A 26,180-nucleotide genomic window follows, 5' to 3' on the forward strand; every position below is an offset into this window, starting at 1 on the left:
ATATGTATATATATTTTCTTTCAAGAAAGTTCTATACAATCAGCAATGTTTCTCGTCCTCGATTTCTCCTTCGGGTTAGCTTATAATCGAGTGTTGAAGTAAGGAGGATTTAAAAGGGGAAAAAAAAAAGAAAAAAAAATTTTAAAAAAGAAGAAAATTAAAAAAGTTGAATTGAAATAAATTGAATGAGGAAATTAAAGTAAAAAAAAAAAAAAAAATGATAATGATAATGTGATAATAATGATGATGATTATAATATGATAAAAAAATGAAGAAAATAAAGAAAGAAAGTAAAATCGAGTCTCACAAAAATACAATTAAATTAATCTATGTATTATTTAATATATATTTTATATATATATGTGTGTTTGTGTGTGAAAACTTTATTATTGAATTAAAATTATTATTAAATTAGCTAAATTGCTATATAAATATATATATATATATAACAATTTAGCTAATTGTATATGTAAATTGTATATACATATATATTATTATTAATGTATATATTATTAAATTTACTAAATCGCTATATATATATATATATATATATATATATATATATTATTATTATTACTAATATATATATTATTAAATTAGCTAAATTGCTATGCAATACGCAATCTCGATTTTCTTCAATTAAGCGTCGTTATCAGCGATCTCTCTCTCTCTCTCTCTCTCTCTTTTTTTCTCGTTAGACTAATTAAGAAAATATTTCATTAAAAAGAATTAGGTCAACCTAATCGTCATTTAAAATGACAAGGAGAATGAGGTCATATATATCCACACACACACATACACAAAATCTGTATATCCTATCGGAATGCATTATTATAATAATAATAATAAAATAAAAAAAGAAAAAAAAAAGGAACGTGACGATAGGAAGAAAAGATAATGGTAACCATGAATAACTGATACCCATTCGATCACGTATCTTCTGTCCGAAAGAAAAAAGGGTGACGAGAGAGAGAGAGAGACAGAAAAAAAAGACACAGAAAGAGATAGAGATAAAGATAGATGGATATATAGGAAGGAAAGAGAGAGAGAGAAATATATATCATATATGAAAATGTTCGGAACGATCAATCCATCGTGTGCGAAAAAAGCACGAACGGAAGATCTTTTAGTTGGTCGAACGTCACGTACTATCGACATGGTCACGGAAATGGTAAAAGAGAGGGTGGGTGATTGTAGAGGGAGAGGGAGGGATAGAGGGAGGATGAGTGGACAGAGAGAGAGAGAGAGAGAGAGAGAGAGAGAGAGAGAGAGAGAGAGAGAAGTATGCTTTGAATCTTTTCTTCAATTTTATTATAAATTATTTGTTTTGAAATAAATTATATATGTATATTTATTATATGTATTGTATATATTGTGTGTGTATATATATATATATAAAATGTATATATAATAATATTTATAGAGAATATGTAATTAAATTATTTTAAGAACAAGTATATATCTTTTATATAGTTTTGTATATTTATATGTATAAATATATCCTTTATTAAATTATCTTTATATATATTTTTTCTTTCTTTTATATATATAATTGAATATTTATAGAATATGTGTGTGTGTGTGTGTGTGTGTAAAAGAAGAAATTTTTATTTTCTCTCTTTCTCTCCTTGTCTGTCTCTCTTTTGGTCCAGCAGAGAATGACTAATGAGGGAGACACTTTCATTAATTGAGACATATGACTGCAACAGCTGCATAGTGCACATACCCCCTACCGACATTTTTGTTCCCTTATATTTGACTCGTTTTGTTTTTATTATTTTTATCATTACTAATATTATTAATTTCAATACGCTATATAATATATATATGTACATATATATGTATACACCAACGTTCATAAGTTTATATGCATATTTACGAATATGATAACTCACAAAAAATACAAGAAAATAAATAAATAAAATAAATAAAAAAGAAATAGATAGATAGATAGATATGGAAAACAAGCAACGTTTAAAATCACATTAGACTTCGATATCTCTCGAATAATAATTATATTACGAGTAATGAATGATTAATAATAACCACAATGAATAGACAGATCTCTTCGTATCACAAGTGAATCCTATTAATAGTTTGAAAATGGCGCCAATTTATCCTTGCTCGAGTGAGTGAGTGAGTGAATAATCGTGAAGAAAGCTACCGAGAAGAAGAACAGGAGCAAGAACAAGAAGTAGAAGAACAAGTAGAAGAAGAACAAGAAATAGAAGAAGTAGAAGAACGTAAAGGGTAAAGAGGATGACTGGATATGTCTATCGGAATCACGATGAACGTTTCTTCTTTGGTATAAAAGCATTGATGGGTGGGGTTTTCTCGACGATGTTCGCCACATGTGTTACTAATTACGCACGGACGAACGAGAACGAATGAACGAGGAGAGACGTTAGAAGCATACATACCAATAATGTGTGTGTGTGTACGATAAATAAATATGTATGTATATATATATATATATATACGTATAGAAATTATACGACTACACTTATATATATATATAAATATGTATTTAAGTATTATACATATAGAGAATGGCTCAAAAATTCTTATTGTGTGTGTATTTACATATATATAAATATCTAGGATGAATAAAAAATTTCTAGGTTGATTAAAAATTCCTAAACACACATACAGACACGTATATAGGGTGAGTCAAAAATTTCTAGGTTGAGTAGAAATTCCTAGATAACATATATATGTGTGTATATATATAAGTATGAATCATACGATTATACTCACATATACTTATATAAATATATATATATATATATATATATATATATTATATAAAAGTATAGTCACATGTACACGTATATACGATGAAACTTGTTAAAAATTTCCAAATAGCTAAAAAGTCCCTAAACAACTCTTCAAACCAATAAATAATCACAGAATATTAATAATAATTTGTCACTGAAATCTTTACGAATGATTAAACAAATACGTATTATCCAACATATCAATAACATCGATATGTAAATAATTTCGATCGAAACATTTACATATTATTAATCAAACAAACGATTTCTCAATAATCAATAATAACAATAATAATAATAATTATTATTATTATAATAATTTATTCATCACAAAAACCGAAAGAAAGAAAGAAAGATAAATGTGAACAAATTATTAACAAAATAATTCATTTCAAATTTATTAATTATAACAATGGAAATTAATATTTTCAAATTCATTAACTATATAAATCATTAACTACGTGTTATCAATTTAAATTGGATTAAATTATGAAAGGGCCGCTATCGAATCTCATTTACTCTCTCGTTCTCTCTCTCTCTCTATCTCTCTATCTCTTTTTTTTTTTTTTCTTTCGGAATGTCCTTTTAACCTCGACGATGACTTCTTCGTCCCCGAGTCACGCGCTCACGCGTGCGTACATCGCGATCTTTAAGCTAGCGCGTTCTTTCTCGTACGCAAAAGTGAAACACGTTAAGAATGCGTATATACCTTTCTTTTTTTATTCTTTCTCTTTTTTCTCCCTACTTCTCCCTAATTTCTCTCTCTCTCTGTCTTTCTTTACTTCTGTCTCTGCTCTGTCTGTCTGTCTGTCTGTCTGTATGTCTGTCTTTCACTCTGTCTCACTCATAGTCTGTATCTCTTTAACGAGAAAGAAAGAAATAGTTTGCAGTAGAACGTTGCATGGAACTATTTACTCATACTTACATTTACACTTATATATATATATACATACACACATACTATATAAATATACATACTTACGCATATATATATATGTGTGTGTGTGTACATGTATACATATTTACGTAAGTACGTACGTATATAGAAAAATACATATGTAAATGCACGTATGCACTTACGCACGTATAGATGTATGCACATTTAGATATATGGACGTATCCACGTACGACATATACACATGGAGTTTATCTCTATAGCGAAAAAGAAAGAAATAGTTTCTAGCACTACGGTGCACAGAATGAAAATTGATTTAGGATCTGTCGAACGATCGATCGGCCGATCGATCGATCTTACGAGAGAAGAATAAATATATCGAAAAGAAAAAGGTGAGACTGAAACAGAAAAAGAGAGAGAGAGAGAGAGAGAGAGAGAGAGAGAGAGAGAAAGTGTGTGTATGTGTGTTTGAGAGAGAAAGAGAGAGAAACGATTCTAACGTAAGTTCACGTCTATGATTTTTTAGGATTGATTTTACGAGGGCAGAATAAATATAGAAGAGAAAGAAAGAGAGAGGAAATAAATAATAAAAGAAAAAAAGAAATACAAATAGAAAGATGGAGGGTGATAATAAATACGAAACGAAAAATAAAGGGAGGGAGAGAGAGAGATCAACTCGTATGTTACTGTAACGTCAATGATTTAGAATCGATTTTACGAGGAGAGAATAAATACAGGAAGTGTTAGTATTATTGTTAGCATGTGTGCGTTCGTATATATGAAGAAAAGAAAAAGATAGATAGATAGATAGATAGATAGAGAGAGGGAGAGAATAACAAAAATTGATTCGAATGTAATTTCACGTCTATAACTTAGAATTTAGAGTTTAGAATCGATCGTACGAAAGAAGAATAAATATGAAAAAAGAAAGAGATAGAAATAGAAAAAGAGAGAGAGAGAATCGATTCGAATGAGATCTCACGTCCATGATTTATAATCGATTTTTACGATTGAAGAATAAATAAAAACGGAAACAAACAGTAGAAAAAGAAACGATAATAAAAAAGAAAGAAAAAGTACGTTGCTAAAGTAACCATGCGATGCGAGGCAAAAATCGAAACCAAAAAGAAGGGGAGAAAAAAGAAAAAAAAAAAAGAGAGAGAGAAAAGGAAACTAAAAAGAAATATATATATAAAAAAGAAAACAGAAGGAAAAGAGGATGGAAAGAAAGAAAGAAAAAGAAAAGGACCGGAAAACGAAAAAGCAAACAAATAGGGAAAAAAGGAAGAAGAAGAACGGACGTATCGAGTAAGCCGATAATTAAATAAACGTTCACACACACACACACACACACACACACACACACATCACACACAGAGAGAAATAATCATAGTAGTAGATCCAAGAGAGTAAAGTAGAGGAGAAAAATGATAGTACCGTACAGAAGGGATGAAGTAAAGAGAGAAGGGGTGGATTAGGGGGGTTGAAGAGGTGTGCGATGGGTGGTGGGAGGTAGGAGAGGTGAGTTGACGTTAGCATCGAAGAGTAACGAGTTTGTGTAGTAGGCGTTGAGAGGGTCAGGGAGAAGATGAGGAAGGGTGGGGAGGGGTGAGTAGGGAATAGGGAGCGAGAGAGGAGTATAGAATATAACGCGAGTTGCCGAGAGAGATGGAGGAGGATGAAGGAGGGTGTATGTTTGAAAAGTACACCAAGGACGGTGAATTATTGTCCACGGATGTCAACGTTGAAGAGGATCCGTATCCCCTCTCCTCAATCTCTACCCCTACTCCTACCCTTATCCTAACCTCTTGCTCACACATTCTCTCTGTCTCTCTCTCTCTCTCACACTCTTTGTCTCTCTTTTTTTTTTCTCTTTGTTTGTCTATGTATGTATATGTCCTGTCTCTGTCTGTATATACGGTAGGTATCTGTGGATGTATGTGTGTTTCTCTCTCTCTCTCTCTCTCTCTCTCTCTGTGTGTGTCTTTTTCTGTCTCTCTCTTTCGTACGCGGGCTCTCTGAAACTCCCTGATCGCGCACACGCTCGTTCGCCTTTTTCCTACGGTGCGAGACGGGGCTTTAAAGGGCAAAGCAAACGAGATGGTCGACGCACACGTGCAAACCCTCTTGATTGCCGTCTAGACGTTTGCTGCTGTTGGCTCCGATGCTCTCTGGATGGCTTGCTTGCCTGACTGACTTAACGCATGCGAACGCATACGTATATGTACGCATGAGAGGGAAAGAAATAAAAAGACAGAGAGAGAAAGAGAGAGAGAGAGAGAGAGAGGAAATGTATGAAGACGTATGCGTCCTGCATCCACGTGTAAGTGTACGTTTATGCGTAGTGTAGTAGTACGTATGTGGAAGAGGAATAGAAGGAAAAAAAGTTGATTTTTTCTTTTTTCGAAACGTTGTTTGATTTCTTTTTTTTTTTACTTTCTTCGTTTTTCCTTCAGTTTCTTTCTTTCTTTCTTTCTTTCTTTGCTCCAAATAATTTTGTACGAGTGTGTGCGTGTGTGAGTGGCTGTGGGTGTGGACGAGAGAAGAGAGAGAGAGAGAGAGATTAAAGGTTAGGAAAAATATATCGGGAGAGAAAATTAGAAAAATTGTAAAGAAATGAGAGAGAGATAGGTGATAAAAGGATTGCAAAAGTTGTAAAGATATGAGAGAGAAAGAGAGGGAGATAAATTGCAACGAAATGAGATAAAGAAAGAAAGGCTTCGGAAAAAAGAGGTTGGAAAGATTTTATTGAAATGAAAGAGAAAGAGAGAAAGAGAGAGATAAAAAATTACAAATATATTGTATTGAAAGAAATGATAGAAGGAAAGAAAAATAAAGAAGAAAAAGATAGATAAAAGATTCGAAAAGTCATATCGAACTGAAAGAGAGAGAAAGAAAGAAAGAAAGAAATGAAAGATCAGAAAAATTCTACTCGATATATAAAAAAAAAAAAAAGAAGAAAAGAAAAGAAAGAATAAAGAAAGAAATAAATAAATAAAGAAGAGAAAGAGAAATAGTGAGATAAAAGATAAGAAAATTTCTATAGAATAGAAAGAAATAAAGATCGATAGGAATGTACTTGTAATATATAATATATAATATATATGTGTGTGTGTGTGTGTGTATAGTTGATTATATTATTTCTCGATTGATAGTATGGAACGTAGAATGCATTAGAAGAAAGATTGAAAAATTCTTTTTTTAAGAGAGTAAAATCGTGAGTATGATTGAAGTAAACGTGTATAAGAGATGAAGAGACAAAAAATAGAAGACTAGAAGAAATTTTCTGTTAGTATTATGACGGAGGCTATCACGATGAGAGATCGATCGATCTCGAGTGGGTGTATAGATCTCTATAGGAGGACTTTGAAGAAGTGGAAAATTGATGATTCATGTTGCTTGACCTCGTCGACGTATCAGTTGCGACGTATTAATGCACACGTACAAGTATACATATATACATTCACATATAACAGCACACATGGAAAAAAAAAAATACGTTTGCATATATTTATTCTTTTGAAATTATTTCTTTCTTTCTTTTCTTTTTTTTTTTTAATGAATATTTTTTGTTTTTTTTTCTCTTTTTCTTTTTCGAATGTAAAAATATGAAGAACGCGTCGATAATTGTTATTGTTATATAAAAGTTATAAAGGAAAAAAAAAAGAAAGGAAAGAAAGAGATTTTATAATATTTACATACATTTTTTAATATCTACCATTGCTCGATAACAAATTTTTATTTTTATGCTCCGATAAAAAATTGAACACGTTGATAATTACTATCATTCCGCATACGTATACATGTATGTATGTATGTATATATATATATATATATATATATATATATATATATATATATAAAAGCAAAAAAAAAAATTAATTACAATTTTCGAATGGTAAAGAAGAACGTGTCGATAACTGTTATTCTAACGAACAAAAAAGAAACAAAAAAGTAATCACGATGTTTGAATGAACAGACTCTTATCGTCTTTATTAAAATCGTTCGGAATGCACCAAAAATAAAAAGAGTATCTTCGCTTTCGAATGATAAAGAAAAACTCTTATTGAACAAAAATTAACTCGTTTCAATAAATACTCTAACCTCCTTCGTGCTAAAATACCAATATTTAAAAAAAAAACATTAAAAAAAAAAATTATACGAATTACACCGATTCTAACTCCTCAAAAAAAAAAGAAAAAAAGAAAAGAAAAAAGAAAAAGAAGAAGAAAAAAAGAAGAAGAAAATGAATTTAGAGAATGTTTCCCGAATACATATGTGATGAAAGAATAGAAGATGACAGTCGATAAAACAGTAAGGCGGCACGTGCCAGGCATTTGCACCGTTTTACATATAAAGCTTATACGCTTTGTGTATATCGATGTGTATGTGTACGTATATGTATATATATATATGTGTGTGTATGTTAGAAAGTTGGATTAGCGTATCTCAATACACACAAACTGAAGACGCATTTGTGTGCGTACGCGCCGGCGCTTCCTGCAGTTAACGACCCCGATCGCATATAAATGTCCGACTTAATGGTTTCGAAGTAAGACTCCCCTCTCCCTTTAACACCCTAGCTCTCACTACACCCCTCTATCCCTTCATCGGTACTCTCACTCCTCTACCGGTACTCGATAAAATATCTAAGAGCGTTGGTTGATCGTGACGACGAAGAAGAACGACGACGACGACGACGACGACGAAAGAAAAATTGCTCGAGTGTGATCGATGATGATAGTTTTTCATTGTTAATTTATGATTTTAATAATTATTGAACCTACGAATTAATAAGATTTTCTCGATCGTTACGATGGATTTCGTGCGATTTTCGTACGTCTCCAAAATGGCGGATTATCGTTCGAATTATCGATAGCAAGTGAGATTCGAAATTGAATCTCGTTTTTTTTTTCTGTCTTCCAAGTAGACTGTTTGTTTTAATTGTTGCATTTATCGAATATCGGGTTAAGAATTTTTTCTTCTTTTTTTTTTTTTTTACTTATTTGTTTTATTCTTTTTTTTTTTGTTTTTGTTTCAATAATAATCGATAATCGTAATTATTAAAGAAATATTAATCGAGAGCTGTTATTGTTTATTAATGGTACACAGTTATAAGTTATTGTAAAATGTTTCAAAGTAAATATAAAGTTGGGAAAACATGGACTTCTTTTTTTATCAAGTATCTATTAAAAATTACAAGATATAAGTAATAGAAAGACAATCGATATTTCAGAGTTCATCAAGTTATACAAAAATTTGTTTTGTCATATCAAAGGTGGAAAATTTGAATGTTTATTTCTTCGTACGAGAACAATTTAATATTAAAACAAAAGTTATCAAACCTTTTCGAATAAATATTCCATCTTTATATATATATATATTTAATTCAAGACTTTCACGATTGAATAATCGATCGTCATCGTTATCATTATAATAATAATAATAATAATAATTATTATTATTATTATTGTTAATATTTCCTACAAACGAACCGAGTTAATAATTTTCCCATAACTTTCAAAATTATATGGAATAAAGTATATTCGTGGAAACGATCGAGGAAGCTGAGTTTGATTAGTAAGAGCATGATTCATCAACGTTTATCTCCTATACTTCTTTTTCTTCTTCTTCTTTTTTTTTCTTTATGTTAATTTATTCGTTAACTTCACTTTAGTCTTTTCCAAATAAATTTTTAAACGATTATGATTCCTTACGTTCTGCGTCATCCGTTACACGTCATAGAATTTCCGATAGTATTATTATAAATTTTGTAGCAGTTATCTTGGATCTACTTGGTCTTAACATATTAATGAAATTATCTTCGTCATCGCGTTATAGATCTAACTCTGGTATTCGATTTTAATTAGAATCAACGTAACGAGTGATTCGAGTTTTTCGAATCGATTATTTTTTTTTTTTTTTTAATTGATGATAATTATAGTGTTCTTTCTATTTTTTTTTTTTTTTTACATTTTTTAGTTATCTTTGTATAAATTGTGTTTATATAATACTATATTACATTATACGTATATTATGTAATAATAACATAATAGTACAGTACAATGTATATTAGAAATATATAATTATATACGAATAATATAATATTATAATTGGAATAATCAAGAAAGAAATTCATACGTAATTGTTTCAATATCAATAAAACAATATACATATATATATATATATATAAATATATAATAAAAAGCATTTATATGACAAGATATATACACACACACATTGTAATAATATTATCATATTATTATTAGATATAATCACTCCAAGAAAATTGATAAATATCTACAAATGTAATAAAAAAAAAAAAAAAAAAAATACTTGTATAACAAAACAAAACAAAACAAAACAAAACTATATACACAGATCTTTAATCCTTTCATCTTTAATCCTTACCAAAGTATCTTTTCTGACATTCTTCTTAATCCGACATGAAAAAAAAAAAAAAAAAAAGAAAAAGAAGAAAGATAAAAAAAGGAAAGAAAAAAAAAAAAGAAAAAAAAAAAAAAAAAGAAAAGAAAAAAAAAAAAGAGAAGAAAGAAAAAAGGTTGAAGATAATAATAATTCTTGTGAAACATCCTTAAAAGGGATATAAAGTCCTTCAGGAGGAATTATATCAAGTCCCTTCGTCGTCGTCCTTGTCGTTGTAGTCGTAGTTGCGTATTCTTCATCTTTGTCGACGTTTACCACGAATAAAAGTTGTTTATACACTGGACATCTGCATTTCCATAATCTACCCTCCTCTCATTTGAGTCACTTTTAAAAGCAACGCCCTACGGCTCGACCTTACTACCACCAACTACTACACTACTACTACTCTACTATTTACTCTACTACGCTATGCTACAGTCGCCAAGTCGATGAAGAAAATTAAATGTTTGCTTATGGCTTTGAGAATAAAATTTTAAAACAAAAAAAAAAAGTGAGGAAATTATTATACTATATATAAGTATTTTTTTTTCAATAATAATAATAATTATTATTATTATTATTATTATTGATATTATATTCGATTATTTTATTGGGGTTGATTTTTCTTTCTTTTTTTTTTTTTATAGGTAATTCTATGAGTAATTCGTTATTTAATTATTAGAATGGAATTGTAGTGTTTAATAAGTTATAGTGTATAATTATTGTAGTAGAATTATGATTGTTAAAATGGAATGTATAGTGTTATTATATTGTATATTATATTGAATTATTATTGTAATTTATAGAATATGTTGTTCGTATATGTTTTTTGATATAAATTGTAGTTGTTTTATCATTGGAAAATTTTATATATATATATATATATTATATGAAAGGAAGATAGTGTATATTATGTGTATGTAATAGTAAACAATGTGGTGTTATAGTATAATAATATAATAGAGCACATTGTATACAACACATGAGTGTGTATATATAATATTATAGTATATTAATAAAATTAAACTATAATATAATATAATACAGTATATATTCCATACAATATATATTACAAAAAAAAAATATATATATATATATGATTTAACTACATTACATACTATTTATACTTATATCTATATAATAAATAATGATTATATACAATTAATATAATAATTAAAAACAAACATGCCACAATTCTCACATAATACACATATAACATTATTTTCGTCGTAACCAACGAAAAAAGAAGGAACATTATAGAATTGTAAATTAAAAAGAGAAGTTTAACAAATTTTTAAATCGACCTTTGAATTTTCCCCAAAGAATTAATATCTGAGAAATTCTTTTTTTATTCTTTCTACATTCAATTATAACTAAATATTTTAATAACGATCGGATTTACATATTTTTAAGTTCCACATATATCAAAGCTAATAGCTAAACGATCGATAGATCGAAATGAAGTCAACTACATAATATTACTTTGTAAGTTTAACGATATGATAATTTTTATCGTTAACTTCCTGTCGTTTAATTTCAACTTCAAAATAAATGAGCACAAAAAAGAGACAGAGATAGAAAAAGAGGAAGAGAGGAGAGAGAGAGAGAGAGAGAGAGAGAGAGAGAGAGAGAGAGAAATAAGAAAAAGAGAAATCGATCGATCGATCGATAAATGCTTCGGAATCGATCAACTTGTTACGGCCCTTAACGGAGCATTTAAGGGCCAATCTTGATATGAACTGACATCGACTTGATTATATTCAAAGTCGACTCTACTTATAAAAGGAAAGGTAGGTGTTTTCAAGGCATCGAATCGAATCGATATCAGCACGTGAACGAGTTAAATATGGTTTATCAAGAGAGACAGAGACAGAGACAGAGATAGATAGAAAGGAAGAGAGAAAGAGAGGGAGAGAGAGAGAGAGAGAGAGAGAGAGAAAGAATGATGTATGGAGAGCTTTTTAGTTAAACGATTATCCTTCATCTGGTATTGATAGAAAATCGATTGAAACTAAAATTAAGTTAGTTTTCTAATAGACTGAATTTCTTTTCTTTTTTTTTTTTTTTGCAAACAAGTTTTGTTTCGTCCTTTTTCCTTTTCCTCTCTCTTTTCCTTCTATTTGCGAAAACATTTTTCCTTTTTCTAACTATTTTTTTTTTTTTGTTGACAAATGTCACTAGAGGTAAAATGACAAAGTTGTTTAATTGATTCTATTCTTTTCTTTTTTTTTCTTTTTTTTTTTTTATTTTTTATTTTTATTTTGACCGTCAGATGTCGCCAGGGGTAAAGCGAATAAAATTTTTTAAACGAATTATGAAAAAAGTTTTTGGCCGACATCTCTATCTCTCACTCTCTCTATTTTTTTTTCTTTTTTTTTTCTCAATACTAATATCATTAGGAATAAAACGATGAAAAACAGTTCAATTCATTCTATCTCTTCTTCTATTCGTTTGTTCACAGATGTCACTAGTGGTAAAATGACAAAATTGTTTAATTAATTTAATCTTTCTTTTTTCTTTTCTTTTTTTTTTTTGAACTGACAAATGTCGCTACGAGTAAAAAATGAATAAAATTTTCAATTTAATTACGACATCGGATTCTCAGTCGTTCATCTATCTCTATCTCTTTTATGGGACCCCCATCATACAAGATCACATTACATCAGCATATCATTTTCAATCACAGAACGAGAGAGCTTCATTTACAAGTCTCTCTCTCTCTCTCTCTCTCTCTCTCTCTCTCTGTCTCTTTCTATTTCTATCTCATTTACAATTAAAATCAAATGCACCGTAGGAACGCAAATGTACGCGTTTATAATTAAAATTTGGACGCGTTTCGGATCTGTTTTAATCTATTTCTGTACGTAAATCAGGATGATCTATGCAGAAGGATCTATGATTTGTAGAAAGACTCGTAGGTAGTCCCTCAAGGATTTCGAGAAATCTCATAGTTGCTAAAATATGTCTGGAGTTGTTACATCAGGGGTTGCGTCAAAGCGAGAAGTATAATGAAACAAATATAGAATGTTTGATGTGTTTCTAAAAGAGAAATGAATCGGTTCAAATGTAAGCAACTTTAACGGAACAAATCTGCGAGAGAATTCTAGTTTCATTATTTTTTCTTCCTTTTTATTATTATTATTATTATTATTATTATTATTATTATTATTATTATTATTATTCAAACATTGAAAAAAGTAAGAAAAAAGTGGACAAAAAAAGATGGTAGAAGAAACTTCATTACTTCTTTTTATTAATTTCTTCTTTTTTTTATATATATATACTAATTTACTTATGCGATTAAAAAGAAGTAAATGAAAAACAAATAAATAAGTAAGTAAATAAAAAATAAATAGATTTTCATTCAAACATTGAGTTTTCGTTTTCAAACTTTGACTATGCTAACCTCCAATAAAATTGAAGAAATAATTATAGAACAAGGATTATAAATAAATAAATAAATAAAATAAATAAATAATGATAAAAAAATAATAATAATAATAATAATTAGATCGTAAAAGATAATCCGACAAAAAAATTTACTTGTTATTTATTATTATTAATCTTATAAGTTTATATAATGAATATATAATTATATTAATATTAATATTATAATTATCAAATTATAATTATTAATATATGATCACATTAATCCTCAAACCATCTGAAATGATCTCCGTTTCATCATCGATCGAAACTTTATCTACCGTCGAAAGAAAGAAAGAAAGAAAGAGAAAGAAGAAAAATAAAGGACAAAAAACAAGAAAATTTATAAAAAAAAAAGTGTCGATCAAATTTCTCCTTCATCATACATTGTTAAACGATAATCCTTCTCGATCTAACGATCATTATCGTTAGATCCGGCGGAATGATTTATGAGATCGCTTGAAAGGCAATCAAGAAAGAGGTTTTGCTGAATTTCGAAGACTAACACGAACTCTTCTTCTGACCAACGTAAGTCGATAAGTGAAGAGAAAGAGGAGAGGGGTAGGGGAGGGAAAAAGGAGAAAAAAAAATGGGGAAAAGAAAAAAAAAATGGAAACGTAATTCGTCGAACGATCGAAAAAGAGAAAGAGAGAGAAACTCGTTAACAACAAATTGCAGAGCTATTGCTACTTCTACTTTTTTTTTCTTTTCTTTTTTTTTTTTGGATAAAACGCAATTTCAAAGATGGCGAATGACGAGTTTAATTACACTGTCTCTATTAATCATACAAGAATTGCTCGATTAAAAGGCACTAATGACTTTTCTTTTAAGTGTATAAAAAGACTCGCGATCTTTTAATTATACCGCTAAGTTAATCAAAATGATTTATTCTCCGGTAAGAAATCGTATGAAAGATAAAAAGTGTAAAATGTAAAGATCGATGCGTTGGAAATTAATAAGAAAGAAAGAAAGATAAATAATAAACAAATAAATTGCAATTAAATTTTTATTAAATAAAAATGTTATCATCATCATCATCATTATATATATATATAAAATTAAATATTTGTATTGCATTAAAATAAAATTAAAATCGGATGCTCTCGTAATTGTAATCGAATTGCAATTAATATGCAATGAAAATTTTTACTTTTCAATTGAATTCATCTCAATTGTAATTAAAAAAAAAAAAAAAAAAAAATATACAAACAAACAAATAAATAAATAAATAAAACAATAAAGAATAAATAGAAGAAAAAATTACGAAAGCTACAAAATTTACATATGAAAACGATTTTGAACGTAATCGTAACGTAGGTATCAATTTTTCTCTTTTCTGCACTTTCTTTTTATACACATATTTTATCGATATATACAAAGCATCCTTTTTTTCTTTGTAATTTTTATTCGCTTATCAACTAAAAAATGGCGATTACTTAATACCAGATTTTTCGTGTAACATCATGATTATATTGGAAAGCAGTCACGGTATGTATTAACCCAATTTTAATTTAAATTTATATTCACCACCAGCCAGCAAACCAGCAAGCTAGCTAGCAAGCAAGCAAGCAAGCAAGCCAGCCAGCCAGCCAGTAATAGTCTAGTACCAAACCGCAGTATGTGTAACGACCCGAATTCAAATTTGGCGCGCATGCCAATAATCGAATACTGAAAAATATATGTATACTAAAAAAGGTTATCCCGAAGGGATAACCTCAATTACATAGGATACAAAAAAAAAAGAGAGAGAGATAGAGAGAAAAAATAAATAAATAATCAAAAAAAAAAAAAAACGAAAGAAAAAAGAAATGAAAATTAGAAAATTTGTTACAAGAAATAAATAAATAAATAAATAAATAAATAAATAAATGAATAAATAAATACAGTCCCTTAAGCTCATAGTAGTTTACCAAACTAATCTTTAATACGAAATCTCATTATAAATTGCAGCTACACGAGGAGTTCGTATACGTAGAAATGTAAATTCAAACTGAACGAGGAATTTCGTAGTTACTTAGAGAATATATAGAGATATATATACTTGGTGTCTCTAAAGTAATCCATCATTGATTTTCGATTAAATATATATATATATATATACATATATACGTTAATTTAAATAATTACATTGGTAATTGGTTTAATTATCGATTTAGTGATAATTAAATGAACCAAATTGAATTAAATTATTTACACTGATAGTTAATAACGAAGAATTAATTTTATGTAATATAATACGAACACGGACAGATAGATACATACAAACACATACACACGCAATTTTCTCATTCGTATAATTTTTTAAACTATATATATATATATATATATATATTTTTTTTTTCTTTGATTAATACTTCGCATTTTCTTTTCTTTCCTGTATGTGTTTCGCTTTTAATTTTCAAATTTATTAAACAATCTTTCAATTTGATTTTTTTTTCTTTCGTTTAATTTATTCTTTCGCAGAATTCATCTGATAAAAAAAAAAAAAAAAAAAGAAAAGACAAGAAAAAAGAAGAAAGAAAAAAACTAAAAATACAACGACTCGTATAATCCTCAGAATTATATTAATTAAAATTTTTCTCCTCGTAACCCTTTGATTATATACTACGATTAAATACCGTTATTCTGAGAAATAGCAAATGCTTTTGAAACACTGTGGACATTGATGACGCCCAACAGAAACTTCTAACTTAATTTTTAAAAGTACTATATTTTTCTTGGTATTTATTACGAAATAAATATCTATTGTATAAACATATAATAATATCATTGTAACGATATTCTTTTACTTTTTTTTCTCCTCTCTTTTAATTCTAATGATCTCTTTTTTTTTTAGATAGCATGTTTACTTTAGAGACATCGCATACACGTAATATGCACAATTAAAGAAAAACTGAAGAATCAATTTGCATTATAACATAAACAAATATTACTGAATTAATCTAATAATTGTATTATTTTGTAAAATATATAATCTGTCTAAAAACACCCAGTAGACATTCAATACATACAGATAATAATACGTATATATAATCAAAGTAAAATATCTGGCATATAATTTTATAGATATATATACATATATGGTCATAGTGTCAAGTAACAATTTCTTTAAATAATTTCTATTTTTTTTTTTTTTTTTTATACAAAATCGATTGATTCATTAGAATCACCCAGTGTATCTATATATATATATATATATAAACACACATATAAATCCCTTTGCGTAACTTCTCTTAGCAAGACTACTTTCAAGTCGACTTTTGATAATTTTACCCACGTCAAATAATTTTCTCTTTAACGCGTAACCTACGTACGCAGTTACTTTCACAGGAAATTGCACATATTTCTCTCTCTCTCTCTCTCTCTCTCTCTCTCTCTCTCTCTCTCTCTTTCTTAAGATAAACTCAACGTAGAAACAATTTTAAAGAGAGTGACGGAGACTACAACAACAGAGAGAAAAAGAAACAGAAAGAGAAAGAGAGAGAGAGAGAGAGAAAAAGAAATAGAAGGAAAAAGATAGAAAATATTAAATATTTAATAAAAAAAAAAAAAAGAAAAAAATATAACTCACCACTTTATCGTCGGCGTATATCATGGACGACGAAGGTGGCGCTCCGGTGGCGAGCACAGTAAAATATAACACTAGCACAACCTGGAACATCATTTTCGGTGGTGCCCAATGAAAAACTTCGACGACAAGAAGAACGTCCAACCAGTTTTTCTTTTTCTTCTTTCTTTTTCCTATCTTTTTTGTCTTCTTTTCTTCTTTCTTCTATTTTTTTTTTTTTCAACGATACGAAACGCAACCAAACAATATATATAAAAAAAAAAACAGAGAGTGATAGAGAGAATCGGAAAAACAAAATAAAAATAAAAATATTGTTAATAATAATAATAATATAACAAAACACTTTCACAAAACACTTTCACAAAACACAAATGTCTCGTCGTTTTGTTTCTTCGAGCACTGTTCGCGAGAGAGAGAGAGAGAGAGAGAGAAAGAGAGACACACAGAAATTGAAAAGAAATATTAAAAAAGAAAAGAAAATTTAAACAAACAAAATATCAAAAAAAAAAAAAGAAAGAAAAAAAATGAAACAAAGAACGAAAGAATCCAATTACAATTCGTTTTTACAAGTCTCCCGATTGTCACTCTAGAACTCTTCTTTTTCTTCTTCAACGTCTTCTTCTTTTTCTTTAATGGGGAAGGGAGCGCGCGCGCGCACACACATACACAACCACCCGCGCGTGTACACACACATATACACTTATCCGTGTATCAAAAAAAAAAAAAAAGTAGAAAAATGAAACGAAACGAAAAGAAAAGAAGATCAACAATTAATTCGTCATCGATATCATCGAAATTTAAGAAGTAGGAGTAGGGGTAAGGGGTGGAAGGTGGAGAATGGTGAATGGAGAATGGAGGGGATACAAAATGTCCTACGAAATCCACTTCTTCTAACAAGTCACACTCCTACGTCGAGGATCGAGACGTTACTGATGATTATAAACGCCGGTTACACAGTGTTTCCCACTTGTAAAGAGGAGAAGGAAAGATTGAATGGTAATGGCGGGGGTGGGGGTGGGAGGGGGGATTGGCTGGCTATGAGACGGGGACAGAGGAGGGGGAAGCGTGCGCGGATAAAGAGGATGAATCGAATAATAAGAGTAATACGTGTAAATACGATACGTTTACTCGCACGTAAGATTAAAAAATTAAAAAAAAAAAAAAATTCTTTCTTAGAGAATTATTCTTTGAGAATTTTCTTTTCTTTTCTTTTCTTTTATCCCGATCGAACGAAAAATATATTGAGAAGAATAGAACGATATTCGTGACCGTATATTTTCAGAAACAAATTTTCGATTATCTAAAAAGAAAAGAAAAAAAAAGGAAGGAAATAAAAAAAGAGCGTCGAAGAATAGTCGATTTTAAAGATTGATTCTTTCCAATTTTTCTTTTTGTTAGTTCGTTCGTTTTTTTTTGTTTTTTTTTTTATTTCTTTTTTTACGCGAAAAATGTTTGGAGATATAGACAAAGATGGACGAAATAAAGGAAAAGAAGAAAAAAGAAAAGATACGAAGGAAAATTATAGAGTTCGTCGAGTCAAAGAATTTTTCTCACTTTGTAATATCGATTGGAATAATGTGAAGAACGATAATGACAAAGATTTGAAATAAGATGGCGGAGGAGTGGTGACGATAACGAAATCTGTGATGGAATTATCGTTATTAGGGAATAGGATAAAGATTACGATTGATAGTGATAGCGTGAGGTGAGACAATTGAATTAAAGAATGTTGTTTCGATGCAAGAGGATTATCCATTTCGAGATATGCAATAAGTAGGTTATGTTGCTGTTATTGTTGATGTTAACAACAAGACAATGTAGGAGTATAATGGCGGAGCAAGAGTAGTAATAACAACCACCATTACCAACACCAACACTAATTATTACACCAGAAACACTGGTAACACTATTTTTTTTCTTTTTTTTTTCTTGTTCTCGTCCTTCTTGTTCTTCTTGTTCTTCTTCTTCTCCTCTTTTAGTCCACCACCCCTCTTCTCTCCACTTTTTCTTCTTCCTCTTCCTCTCTCTCTTTCTCTTCCTTATCGCGTATCTACAAACTTCCGTCAACTTGCCACCACCACCGCCACCACCATCACCTCCTTTTCTTCTTTTTCTTCTTCTTTGCCAATGACGACAATCAAGATGACGACGACGACGACGCCGTATTCCGGCTTCGTACTTTCCTCCGAGTTCGGACTTCCCAACGATTGGCACGTCCATCCGCCGATCTAGAAGAAAAAGAATTAAACAAGTTAATAAATAAGAAATTAGATGAATAAGTCAAAGAACGAGTGACATTTTTCTTTTTTTTTTTTTTATTATTTTATTATTTTTCGTTTTTATTAAGAATCGGGATAAAGAATTTGATCCGCCATTTTTTTTTTATGTTGCAATTAACTCTGAATTGTAGAAACTTTTTCTGACAAATTCTAACATATCTAATGAAGGCCACGATTGAATTATCAGAATTTTAATATAATATAATAATTCTGTATACGATATATATATATATATATATATTAATTGTAATATCAACAAATTTCTTTACATTTTATAAATATTATATTTTATTATATATATATATCACGTTGTGTTATAATAAAATAATTAAACGAAACAATGAAATTAGATCACAAAATGTTAATAATATCTATGATTAACAAGATATTAATCACACACACACACATATATATAACAACTTCTGAGAAACTCTCTCTCTCTCTCTCTCTAATGAGAATGACGTGATAGTTACGAAAGTAATCCTGACCCTTGTATATTCCATTCATTTTTGTCCTGTCTCACTTTTCTTTCTTTTCGTTTTCCATCATCTTAACAACAATTATCCATACACTCTAATTTCTTTTTCTCCTTTCTCCTTTCCTTTCTTAATCGTTTATTCGATACGAGTATTAAAACGCAATAAAGCTCGAGTCATCCCAATCTAATGTTTGTTTAAAAATTTCTCCCCTGCATCCTCTTCCATCCAGATAAGAAAGAAAGAGAAAAAGAAATAAAAAAAAAAGAAAAGAAAACAAGGGAAAAAAGAGTAAAGTAGATAACGTGCCTGACCTTGAATGATACAACGAGAATAAAGAATAATAGATGTTAGTCACCCCTCTCTTTCTCTCTTACTCACTCTCTCCCATCCTTTCAAAGTTTCTCAAGGAAACTTTTCAATCGCTTTACGAGTACTATTACGCGTCACAACGTTCTTTATCTCTGTTAGTACCGGACTGACGAGGGTTAACATCTCGAGGCAAATGAGAATGATTAATTAAAGAGAATGGCCAATTAATAGGATGGAGAAGAGAGAGGCCAGCCATTCTCTTCGACGAATGGCTCTACGTTTTTTGTTTATTTCGTTTTTCTTTCTTTTTTTTTTCTTTTTCTTTTCTTTTCTTTCTTGTTTCTCGTCCTACTTTACAAATAAATTCGAACGTCGAACGATATTTGTTTCTTACGTGTGCCTTTTTTTTCTTCTTCTTTTTGGCACTCGTTCAGTATTTCGAAAATTTCTTCCTTCTCCTTCTCTTTTCTTTTTTCCTTTCTGCGCCATTTTGCGATATTCTTTTTCTTTTCTGTCAGAAAGAAGATTCTATAAAACTTTAAATTTAGAAAAAAGATTGAAGGAATGACGATAAGTATCCATAAATTTTCTAAGTAATAATAATAAAATAAAAAAAAAGAGAGAGAGAAAGAGAGAAAGAAAAATGAAAAAAGAAGAGATCGCGAAATGATTATTACAAAATTTCTTAACTATTAAAATCGATCTTTTACTATGATAAAAAAGAAAAGAAAAGAGTAATAGAAATAAAAGGAAATCGATAAATCGAACAATGACAAGAAAATATGCAAATAGGATAATCGAAGAGACGTTTGAAGATAAACGAAGATGACCGAAGTTAAATTAAAGATGGTCGAAGTTAAATTAAAGATGTCCGAAGATAACCGAGAATTGACGAAGATGGCCGAGGATGGCCGAACCTTGCTAGAAAAGATATTACCGAGAGAAAGAGAGTGTGAAGAACATACCGGAAACCGGAAACCGGAAGGACGATGAACAAACGCAACGAGAAGAGAACTGAGGATGATTTATCTTTGTGAGCGTGTCAACGCCACTCGACCTCATTTTTTCGGCTCGATAACCGGAATTCTTTGCTCCACGATATCGAAACTTTGTTCTCTGTGTAAAATGATGACGACCATATACCGCCATGTTGAAAACATCTTTCCTTCTACTCCTCCTCCTCCTCCTCCTCTACCATCTCTTCTTGTTCTTCTTCTTTTTCTTTTACAAACGATCCAAACAGATCGTTTCTAAAGAAGATAATCAATAAGAGTTCTCCTACTTCAAAGTTATCTCAATCGTAACTATTAATTCGATTAGGGCATATGGCCAATTATTTCTTTGGGGTCTACTAACATAAGCTACTCGTAAATAATTTCATTATAGAGAGAGAAAGAGGGAGAGAGAGAGAGAGAGAGAGAGAGAGAGAGAGAGAGAGAGAGAGAGAGAGAGAAAGATAATGAATATTTTATGAGAAAGATACGTGCTTTTAAATTTTCGATAAATTAGTGGTTGGTTGGTGTCGTCAGATTTAAAAAAAAAAAATAAATAAAAAAATAAAATAAAATAATAATAATAATAATAATCGAATAAAAATAAAAAAGAAAATTAAATACTTCTTTAAATTTTAATACAAACGTTCACTTTTCTTTTCTCCTTCTCTTCAATTTTTATTATTCTTTTAAAGATTTTTGTTTTCCTAATGTTCAATTTCTATTTATAGATTTTCTTACTGTTACATAATATATCTACATACATATATTTATATTGCATATGTGTCTTCAAGTCATTTTTAACACATTTAACACATTTTTTAATACATATATATATATATATATCTTATTTTAACAATATATAACAAACAATATTGCAATATAATTATATAATATAATTATATTACTGCAATATTATTATACTGATATAAATAATACTATTAATAAAATAAAAAACTATATATATATATATATACATATGATTACGCATAGGATGAGTAATAAAAATGATTCAGAATATATTCGTAGGAAATAAAAAATATGGGGGAGAGAGTAAGGGAGCAAATAAAATACAGTGAAAATAAAAATAAAAAGAAAACGAATAAAAAAAAAAAAAGAAAAAAGAAACGAAAGAAACAAATAGATAAAGAATAAAAAAGAAAAATAAAAAGATGCGTGCGATCGTCGTCGTTATGTCAGCAAACAGTAGGAAGTATATAGTACTTCGTTCTAATGGTGCGATAAATGAAATAGACGAGGAGCCAACGAGCCCGATATCTTCTTTTAGTTATCTCCCTTTGTGCCTTTTTTTATATTCGAAACGAAGACGCCTCCTCCATTTCATTCTATACGTATGCATATATATATATATATCCATGTACGTACGTAATTCATATTCGTACTTTAACCGATCGTTTATTATTCCAATTACTATTATAACGAATATAAGATCATGTCATTATTATAAATAATGAAAGATCATACATTTTATTACGATCATATTCTTTATTATTAAATTTAATATTAAAATTAATATTATTTTTACGATATTATCATTATTATTACTTTGTAATATCATTCTCATTCTTATTTTATATTAATTTGTTTTATATTGATTTTTTCGTTATATAATGATTATTTTTATTATTATCATTAATTACTATTAATTATTTAGAGCAATAGTTTTCTCAGAACTAAAACAAAACGAGGCTTTACATGGTGTAATTATTATTCAGGTCAACTTTGATAATCAATCTCTTTGTTAAATACTTTAACACGATAACACACAGACACACACACTCGTATTTGTTGAACCTTTAACAGGTGTACGGTGTATTCTTATTTATTTCTTTTCAAATGGAAAATTTTTTTATTTTTACTGTACGTATCAAATGAGAAATTATGTTTAAAAAAACAAAACAAAAAAGAAAAAGATCTATAGACTAATATATATTATACATACCTATGTAGTATATATAGAAAAACTATCACGCAAAAGAAAATAAACATTTCAAACGAATGATGCAATATTCGTCGAGAGAAAAAAAGAAAGATAGCATCTAACATCTAATTAAAGTAAAATGAAAGAAAACGAAAACAAAATAACGAAACAAAAAATTAATTCTTTGAAATTGGCAATTAATTTCTTCGGACGCTAGCAACGAAGTAGAAGAAGAAAAAAAAAATAAAGAAAAAAAAGAAAAGAAAAGAAAAGAAAAAAAAAACCTTACGATAATTTCTGCATCAATCGATCAGGCAGGAAATGACTAGAAAGAAAGAGAAGGAGAATTAATGAGTAAGATGAGAATGAGGGAGAAAGAAACTCATTGAAGCGAAAAGACCAAACCTTCCAAGTAGAAATCCAAACGTTCCATCGTGCATTTTCTCTCTCTGTCTATCTTTACACGCCCTCTTGCTCTCGTGCCACCCTATTTCACCCCCATTTCACCCCCATTTCATCTCTCTCCATCTCCCAACCCCTCTCACCAACCCGACCCACCTGAGCCATTTCAAGAACTGCGAGAGAAAGGTCGTGTCACAAAAGCGGAACCGTTCGTGGACAGTCACGGAGTAATTCCGAAGTCAAAGTTCATGGATCCTTCCCCTCTCCCACCTCTCCAACCCCTTCCATCCCCTTACTGGATACCCTTTACCGACTATTTTATCAAACCCTTTACCACCGCATACATATATACCATCCTTCGCATTCTGTATATTTGAATTTCTTTAAGTTAACCTCAAATTCGAGATATAAAAAGTATTTCATTGTTAAAATGATCAAAAGAAAGTTATATGGGTAATTTAATTATTAATAATGATTATCTACGATATTACTTTTTTTTTCTCTTTTTTTTTATGAATTTATAAAAAAAAGGAAAGGGTAAAAGACGATTTGTGTGTTTAGGATGATAGGTAAGATGGCCGACATTTGTTTTATAATATAATAGATTGTTTTATAATGTATGGATTATAATATAATATGATATTAAGATATTGTTAATGAAATACAAATAATTTGATAAGAATAGATTGAATAGAAATATCTTAAACTATTTTATATCACTCATTAAAAACTGATATATTAACAATAATATATATGTATATATGTATATATGTATATACGTATATATAGTATCTAAAAACGATAAAAAAGAAAATTGAATATTTCGATACGAAATATTTAAAAATTATTAAATTTAATTCGTAAAGTTTCAGCTAGAATTAATTGAGAAAGTTGGCTTAAAAAAAAAAAAAAATTGCGATATTAAAATATTTACATCTACATAAATTACGTATATAAAAATAAATATTAAAAAAGTATTTAACAAAAAAAAAAAAAAAAAATCCGAAATAAGGTTAGATTGAAAATAAAATGATGCACCCTAAAGGAAAAGAAAAAAAGAAAAAAAATCCCTCCTGCACAAATTCAAACAATGATAAAAATGTGATTTGAAATAGTGCAAGTCAGAGCAGGAAGAAAAATTCTTTCGTTCCTTTTTCTTTTTCTGTAACGTCGGCCGTAGAAAGAAGACGAAGAAGAAAAAGGAAAAGAAAATAAAGGAAGAAAAAGAAGAAGCTAAGGAAAATGAGATTTATGTAATCCGCTCGTTGCGAACGAGCTTTGTAATTTGTAGATCCGATCTTACGGGGACGATAACGCTGGGATATTATTCAGTCGACCTCACCCTTCTTCATCCCCAACCCCATCCCTATCAACCAATCCCTTACACCCTTCCTTTTCTCCTCCATAATCTGGATTTCTAAGATGAAAAATTCGACGAGGACAAGTTTCTAAGTTTTACTTCCCCTTCCCCTTAAAAAAAAAAGAAAAGAAAAGAAAAAAAAAAAAGAACTAGACGTATTTCAAACGTACCTGAACAGATTTTTTCTTAAAAGTTTTTATTTAAACAAATAAAAAAAAAAAAAAAAAGAAAGATTTATATTTCTTAACATTCGATCGTTAACGAAAAATTTAATGGATCTAATTTCTCCAAAAATTTTCTTTTCTCTTAATCTATATTTCTTTTATCTTTATAATTAAATTTTCTTTACTCTTTATACATATCAGAGATATGATCAATTGTTAGGTTATGTTTGAAAATTAATGCTTCATTAATATTAATAAATATTAGTTATATGTTACTGTGTGATATAATTATATCGGTTTAAATGATACATTATTATTATTATTATTATTATAAAAGAATGGAGAATATTATATCATACTATTATAAAATATAACACTATCATAATAAAAAATATATATATACATATATACATATATATATACATATTGCAGTATAATTATAACAGTATTAGTAAAAGTAATTAATGATAATGATGATGCCGGTAATAATAATAATAAATAATGTAACATAATTATACTAATTCAAAAAATAGTCCGATAATAAATAATAACATAATATAATCATACTAATATAATCTCCACATTATATAATCTTATAAAAATATGTTCTAATAACTCTAATAAAATTAAATTAACGAATATAAATATTACGAATATATAAATATATATTCTTATTTCTTTTAATAAATATAATATTAATCTGTCTATTTCATTATTCTACTACAGAATCTTACTTTTATCGAAAACATTCGTACGAGTTTTCTTTCTTTTTTTTTTTCTTTTACTCCAGAGATGGAAAACACACACATAAATAAACATATAAATGTGTCCAATGTGTCGATGAGAAGTAAGTATTTCGATCGGGTAATATATAAAGACTATCATCAATTCTACCTCGTCAGAAAAACCGTTGAAATAAACGAAGGAAAGCTCAAATATATGTGCATATATAACACTCATTATATGTACATATATATATAGATATATAACAAAAGAAACAAAGACGTAACCGTCCTAACGATTCCTGAAAATATTACTCGACGCACAAAAAAAAAACACACACACACATACACATACACACACAAGAAAAAGTAGAATATCGAGAGATGATCATATTACAATTATTTCTAAAAACATCGTCTTCAAGGTCTTTTCACTGGA

At 28.9% G+C, this 26,180-nt stretch overlaps 1 protein-coding gene across 8 annotated transcripts in view; it reads right to left on the reverse strand.

The window, feature by feature from the left end:
• Positions 1-26,180, reverse strand: part of LOC127072101 (matrix metalloproteinase-2) — a 214,145-nt gene that overhangs the window by 161,231 nt on the left and 26,734 nt on the right. For 5 of the 8 annotated variants that reach the window (XM_051012231.1, XM_051012230.1, XM_051012233.1 and 2 more), the window contains 2 exons: positions 19,165-19,320; positions 17,096-17,296 (listed from right to left, as the gene is read on the reverse strand). In XM_051012231.1, coding sequence (XP_050868188.1) covers positions 17,096-17,296; positions 19,165-19,320 — 357 coding nt within the window. Of the gene's footprint in view, positions 1-17,095; positions 17,492-17,646; positions 19,321-26,180 lie in introns of those variants that run through there. The other 3 variants (XM_051012232.1, XM_051012236.1, XM_051012238.1) reach the window with 3 other exon arrangements.

Source organism: Vespula vulgaris, chromosome 24 (assembly GCF_905475345.1).
Source record: "Vespula vulgaris chromosome 24, iyVesVulg1.1, whole genome shotgun sequence".
Taxonomy (NCBI): Eukaryota; Metazoa; Arthropoda; class Insecta; order Hymenoptera; family Vespidae; genus Vespula; species Vespula vulgaris.